The 6,697-nt window shown below is 46.9% G+C and overlaps 1 protein-coding gene across 1 annotated transcript; it reads right to left on the reverse strand.

Annotated features, from left to right (window-relative positions):
* Positions 1 to 2,540: 2,540 nt before the first annotated feature.
* Positions 2,541 to 3,994, reverse strand: LOC136541564 (NAC domain-containing protein 67-like). The gene is made up of 2 exons (XM_066533495.1): positions 3,385 to 3,994; positions 2,541 to 3,239 (listed from the first exon to the last, which is right to left on the reverse strand). Exons 1-2 carry the CDS (start codon positions 3,877 to 3,879, stop codon positions 2,823 to 2,825), a joined length of 912 nt encoding a protein of 303 aa, XP_066389592.1. The 5' UTR covers positions 3,880 to 3,994; the 3' UTR covers positions 2,541 to 2,822.
* Positions 3,995 to 6,697: the final 2,703 nt, after the last annotated feature.

Below are 6,697 nucleotides of genomic sequence, written 5' to 3' on the forward strand. Positions count from 1 at the left end.
AAAGTTATTTCTTAAGAAGCGAAAATGGCAGATATTTTAAGACAATGGAGTATGTAGTATACTGTACACTGCATCTGTGTCATGTGCATCCAACCCAAGCAAATCTTGAGCACTAACGAGCATTCAAGGTGTTTAGGTACCCATCAATCGGTACTGATCACATGGCGTCGATATCCATGATTAGTAGATCGATTAGCTGACTCTATCGCCTTATTCGTTTTGCTGAAAAAATAAACGGAAGTACTATTCTGACTAATTTGTCGTGAGAGAAAAATATTGTTTCCGAAGCTGAAAAGTATGGATTATAAGAGAAACGAACATGGCCTATTTAGGAGTATTTTTTTTAAGTAATGGCAAGAGCTCTACCTTTCAATTAAGAAGAATAGAACAATGTCCTTTTCGTTTAGCTTATAAACCGTACGTCGACGGATCTGCCAGATATTTCTACGGACTGCATAAAAAGTTTAGAGCACTGTGCTGTCTGCTGCAGTGTCCTTTTTGTTTGGCTTATAAATCGTATTTTTTCAATCATCGAATAATATTTTTCTCTCGTAACAAATCAGCCAACGGTACTTTCAGTCATAACTTATCAGCCAAGCGAACATGGCTCCTCCCGTATCAAACAATCAGCATCCATCAAACGTTTGACGGGAAAATGCATAGCAAGAAGGAACAAAAACGCCGCCACACAGACATGGAGGGCGAATCAAACGCGTTCACACCAAACAAGCAAACAAATCTGGGAGATGACGATGAATCGTCAGCGCTTTGTCAAGAGAACGTCATTGCTTTGTCACTACAGTACACCAAACAAACAAATCTGGGAGATAATCGCTACAGTACGCTGGATCCTTAATTCACCTCCAAACTACAGTACCATTGCACCGCACCAGCGCATGGCAACCAACCCTAGCACGTACAAACAGGCGGCTAATAAGCCTGTTCGGTATACGACCGTAAATTTCCAGCCGCAATAGTATTTTTCTCTCACACAAATCAGCCAGCAGTACTTCTTCACGAACCAGCCACGAGCCAGCCCAACCTGCCGAACAGGCTGAATAGCTAGACTAATATATTAGAGAAGCTTTCAACTAGTTGTTAGCCAATTAGTTGGTCAACCTCAACTAATTTTGATCATAACCCCAGCTGATTGCTTGATCTAGACGGGCCGTAAATCATGTTAACCTTATGCTCTCTTAACTTTCTGTGAATCTGAACTATACATATACGCCATGTTCGTTTGGGCTTGTTTGGCTTATAAGCCGTACTTTTTCAGCCAACGAACAATATTTTTCTCTTACACCAAATCAGCCAACGGTACTTTCAGCCATGGCTTATCAGCTAAACAAGCCCAAACGAACAGGGCGACAATACAATTCAATGCGTTGTTGATACACAATGCTACTTGATCCTGACTGCTAACATCGTTTGTCATCAAGGCTGAGAATTTCTCAATGACAGACTTCTTACAGGTGCGCTCAATTGAGTCAACATGATCTGAAAGATACCTTGCGAGGACTAAATAAAGATTCTTCAGACTAGTACAGTGTTTCTCTACCAGTATTGCCCGCGAGACAATGTGGCCAAACAAAGATATCGAGGCCGTCCAATGTTCACAGGTACCAACGAAAATATTCTCTGTTGGCATCCACCCTTCAGAACAATCAAATAGTACCAAGATATTTTAAAGAAGTATAGCAAGAATCTTGATTAAGATATTTTAAAGAAGTATATCAAGAATCTTGATTACATAAAAAATTGCCCCATCTCAAGGCTCCAAACTTAAACCGCTCTGGGAAGGCCACAGTATGATCTCCCAAGGACAACCAAACAATGGAAACCAAGCACAAGATATTACCCATCTGAATTATATATTCTGAACATTGATGAATTTGCAGACCAGAAACGAAAGAATGTTCACTTATCACAGCTCAAGTGGTGATGAACATCTTGATTACAAAAAGATATCTTTAAGAAGTACATAAAGAATCTTGATTAAAAAAAGATATCTTTCAGAAGTACAGCTACTAAACTTTAGTAGCTACTAAACTGTAGTAGCTACTAAACGGTTTAGTCACTTTTAGTAACTCCAGAGTTAGGGCCTATTTGATTCGTTTAGTAGCTACTAAATTTAGTAGCTTTTAGTCATTTTAGTAACTTTTTAATCAAACGCTATGACTAAAAGCTACTAAAAGGGCTTTAGTCCTCTCTAGTAACTCTGGAGTTACTAAAAGTGATTAAACCGTTTAGTAGAAGTTTAGTAGCTCGAACCAAACACCCCCTTACTAGAGAGTACTAAAGCCCTTTTAGTAGCTTTTAGTCATAGCGTTTGGTTAAAAAGTTACTAAAATGACTAAAAGCTACTAAATTTAGTAGCTACTAAATGAACCAAACATACTATAAACCCAGTGCGCTGGGAAGGCCACAGTATGATCTCCTAAGAATAACCAAACAATGGACCTATACAAGAACAGAAAAATAATAAAACGGAAAGAAACCAAACACAACACATTGTGTTCAGAGGCAAGGAACATAACACGGATTAATTGGCAATTGGCATTACCCATCTGAATTATATTCTGAACATTGAAGAATTTATAGACCAGAAACGAAAGAATGTTGTCACTTATCACAGCTCCAGTGATGAACATCAGTAGAGTACTACAATGAACTTCAATCTTAATAACTGACCGGCATACGGCTACTTCTGCACTACACCACTACAACCAGATATTAGCAGAATTTTTTGTTTGGTTTCTCTGAATCCTGAAGAAATCTGAACTATACACAGTTTGCGTTGCGCTGAATCCATCCCCAGAGTCTCAGAAGAACAGAAAGCCACCGTCTTGCTCCATCTCGGCGGCCATCGGCGAGACGAGCATGTTGCCAAAGAAGTCGGCGTCGCCCGGCATCTGCAGGTCGTCGAGGTTGATGCCCGCGAGCCAGTCGTCGCCGCCAAGGTCGCCGAAGTCCTCCACCTCCTCCTTGGGCAGGATGGCGCCGGCGGCAGGTGCCGCTGCTGCTGGGCCCACCATGTCGTCGAGCGCCGGCAGCGAGGCCATCTCCGGGAACGGGTCGTCGTCGATCTCCGACTCCGGCGTCCGCGTATCAGAGTGCGAGTGCGAGTGCGAGTGCGAGAGCGACGCCTCCGACTCCATCTCCTTCTTCTCCTTCTGCTGCTGCATCTTCTCCCACTCGTTCTTCTTGTTGTACAGGCGGCACAGCACCCAGTCATCCAACTGCAGGAAATCAATCGAACAGCACACATCAGCATCTCGGTCGATTGAAGAATAATAGACGAAGAGGAAAATTCGACGCAAGATTGCGCCTTGCGAGCTGCCGGAGAACAATAGGGGAAGAAGAAGAAAATTCGACGCCGCTTACCCTGAGCGTGCCGTTGCCGGAGCCGGACTTCTTGGCGCGGGCGCCGGCGTCGGCGAGGCGGTACTCGTGCATGATCCACTCGGTCTTGACCCCACGGGGAGGCTTGCCGTGGTAGAACACGAGCGCCTTCTTGATCCCGACCGTCCTGCCCCTGTGCTCCACGGGCTTGTCGGCGCCCGTGGCCTTCCAGTACCCGGATCCGGCGGCGCGGTTGGGGCGGGAGCCGTTGGGGTACTTGCGGTCCCGCGGCGTGAAGAAGTACCACTCGCGGCGGCCGAAGAGGGCGCGCTCGGGGAGGTCCCAGGGGTCGAAGCGGTACAGGTCGACCTCGGCGATGATGGAGACGGGGGGGCGGCGATCGGCGGCCCGCGCGCAGAGGTAGTGCGCCACCAGCTCCTCGTCCGTCGGGTGGAACCGGAACCCCGGCGGCAGGTTCAGCTCCGCCTCCGCGTCCCGGCGCTGCTGCTGCTGCTGCTGCACCGCCGCTATCACCATTGGCTGGCTCGCTCGGATCTTGACTGTTCCTCGCTGCGGTGCGGTTGTTGGCTGGCTGGCTGCTGCTGCGGGAGGTGATCGAGTGGAGTGGTGGTGATTCTTTGGTAGGGCGGGGAGTGGATGGGGAGGGGGATAAATAGAGAGGAAGGGAGGGGTCAAGGCGAGGAAGGATCGTGGGGGGTCAAAGGGAGGGGGCGAGGGCGATGGGAGGAGGTGGGATTGGGGGCGGCAGCGGCCAGGGGAAGGGGACGAACGGGGAAGGGGCAGCGCAGGGGTCGCGATGGTTGGGGGTAGCGGTCGGCCGCTTGCCGCTTACGGTGGATGCTGACGTCGACGACGACAGCTTGACGGCTGAGAGAGAACCAACCGTGGGCACCGTTGGATGCTGGAAGGAAGCGGCCGCTGTGCTTCACTTTCCTGTCTTTTCTTGCTTTTATTTAGTACTAGAATAATATAATCCTCATGGGTTATGACTAATGGACAGTTCGTTTCGTCGTAAACAATCGTGAATTATTTACTGCTGACTGGTTTGGTGTGAGAGAGAAATACTGTTCCAGCTTATAATCCACGATCGTATATGAGCAAGCGAACATGCTGTATGTTTATCTCTGAGGATACAGTTGGGTATCTCTCAAGTTTGAGCATTGGAATTTTCTCAATAATCAAGATAGGATTTACTCCAAGCAAATGTAACTAGTTGAAATTGGTACGCTAATTTTGAGAGTGTACTCACTCCACTTTCTAATCTAATGTAATTCATTTATTTAGGACAAGTATATTGGCTTAAACGAACTAGTTATAGTTAGTGTGTTTGACATAAATGTCATATTTTTAAAGGTCACCGGGGACAAAAAGAAGTCTCTACGTGAATATATTGTACTGTATTAGAATTAGAACTACAATGCAGATTACTACAAGTACTGATTATATAGCGAGCATTCACACCGATGACAACACAAACACACAAAAGACGAGGGCAAAAACTAGACAGCACAAACAAAGGTGGGAGGAAAATACAAGACCAAATCATTTGTGTATAGAATTTTGTCAAAACTGGTTGTTGGATTATAAGAATGTTCCCCCTAAAATCCATCGATTTTTTACCGCGTGGCAAGCGCGGAGAGCACCCCTCTCAAACAAAAAAAATCCATCGATTTTAGATCTCGTTCTCATAATTCTGGTAGAAGATCTAAATAGGGTCTTAATTAGGACAAAAATAAATGCTAAAGTACTCGTGACCATTTGCTTAGTAGTTAGTAATATTACAGTCCAAGAAAAATATAGTCGAGAGCAACTCCAAGAGCTTATCTAGATCGTTTCTTCTTATTGATAGAAGTAGATATTTTGATGGGAAAAAAATACCAACCAACAGTTTTTTTAATCAGTTCTCCAAATATTGCCATCATCTATTCCGGATTTCTCGCTGGTCAAAGATAGAGAACCAAATTGACTCTCTAGCATGCGGACAAGATATATATAAAAAAACTATTCAGCGATGAAAAGATATGGAGAATACTTTATATTTAATAATTCATGATTTAGAGGATGGCTCTTGGAGATGATGCTCTAACACTCTTCTCGTGTGCATTCACACTTTTTGTAGGAAAAATGACTCTCCAAAAATCAACGCCATTGCGATTTCAGGCATTGACGGGAGGCCAAAAGATAAGCATCCATAGACTTGGGTCGCACGTACATACTAGTTAATCCGGCATTATGGCCACGTGCGGCGAGGCGCTAAAGTTAAGCGATGCGGCCGCAGAGCACGAGTGTTCATCGGCATCGCATGACGTCCCCCTGCGAACAGGTCTCGCGGCGCGTGGTTCTCCGAACCTAACCGCACCACGTCGCCGTCAACCGGATCAGATCATCAGAAAAAAGGTGCCAGCCCTTGGCTGCCCCGCTTTCGGCTTTCGCCAAGGACGGGCGCGGTGACGTCAGTGCCGACTTCATCTGGGGCCCTTGCTGACAGCCATGTCGCCTGTCAGCATCACCGGGTACGGCAGCAGCGCCACTGCGGCACTGCGCGAGGTGGTTCCTCTGCAGCCGTGCAAACGTGTGGCCCGACCTGTGGTGGTCTGTGGACCGTGGATGATAGCGCTGCATGTGGCTGTGGTGGGTGGTCACTTGCCGAGTGCTTTGTGTACTCGTGTTAGCTAGGGTGGGTGCTAGGGCGACGTTTGCTGTCCATGGACCGTGGATCGTGCCAAATGTACTAGTACTTTTTGCATATAGGGAGGAATTTGGCGGCGAACCTACGCCATGTGGATTTTTTTTTCATTTGTAGCTAACAAAAGGATGACTTTTCTCTAGACACATATACTCCGTATACGTGAACAGCATAAAAAACAAATCAAGTAATCATAGCATGTGTTTGGATTTATTAGCACTAAAAATTAGTCACCACGCCAACGAGGTCCTTGCTCAATGGTAAAATGGCATGAAAATTTCTGAACGGTGAAACAATAAGAGTGTCCTTTGGTTTCTTAAAAAAAACACATTGGAGTTTGCTTGAAAGCTGACTATTATATTGGGAACCAGGTCGCCCGTTCCGTGGAGCGGAAGGCTGGGCGCGCAGGTGCAGCGCACCCAAGACGCCCGCCGCAGTCGTCAAAGTCAGAGCGCGACGACCCCGCGCCTGCAGGCAGCAGCTGTGCAGCCTCGGCATCGAATCGAGTCGGCTAGCGGCGGGCCGACGGGGGGGCCCCGGACGAGCGCAGCACGCACGTGCTGAAACGAAACAGCGAGAAAGGTCTTGGTTTCGGAAAGGCGCTGGCCACGTGCCCAGCTATTGGGTTCGGTTGGGGGCTCGCGAACG

Source organism: Miscanthus floridulus, chromosome 3 (genome assembly GCF_019320115.1).
Source record: "Miscanthus floridulus cultivar M001 chromosome 3, ASM1932011v1, whole genome shotgun sequence".
Classification (NCBI taxonomy): domain Eukaryota; kingdom Viridiplantae; phylum Streptophyta; class Magnoliopsida; order Poales; family Poaceae; genus Miscanthus; species Miscanthus floridulus.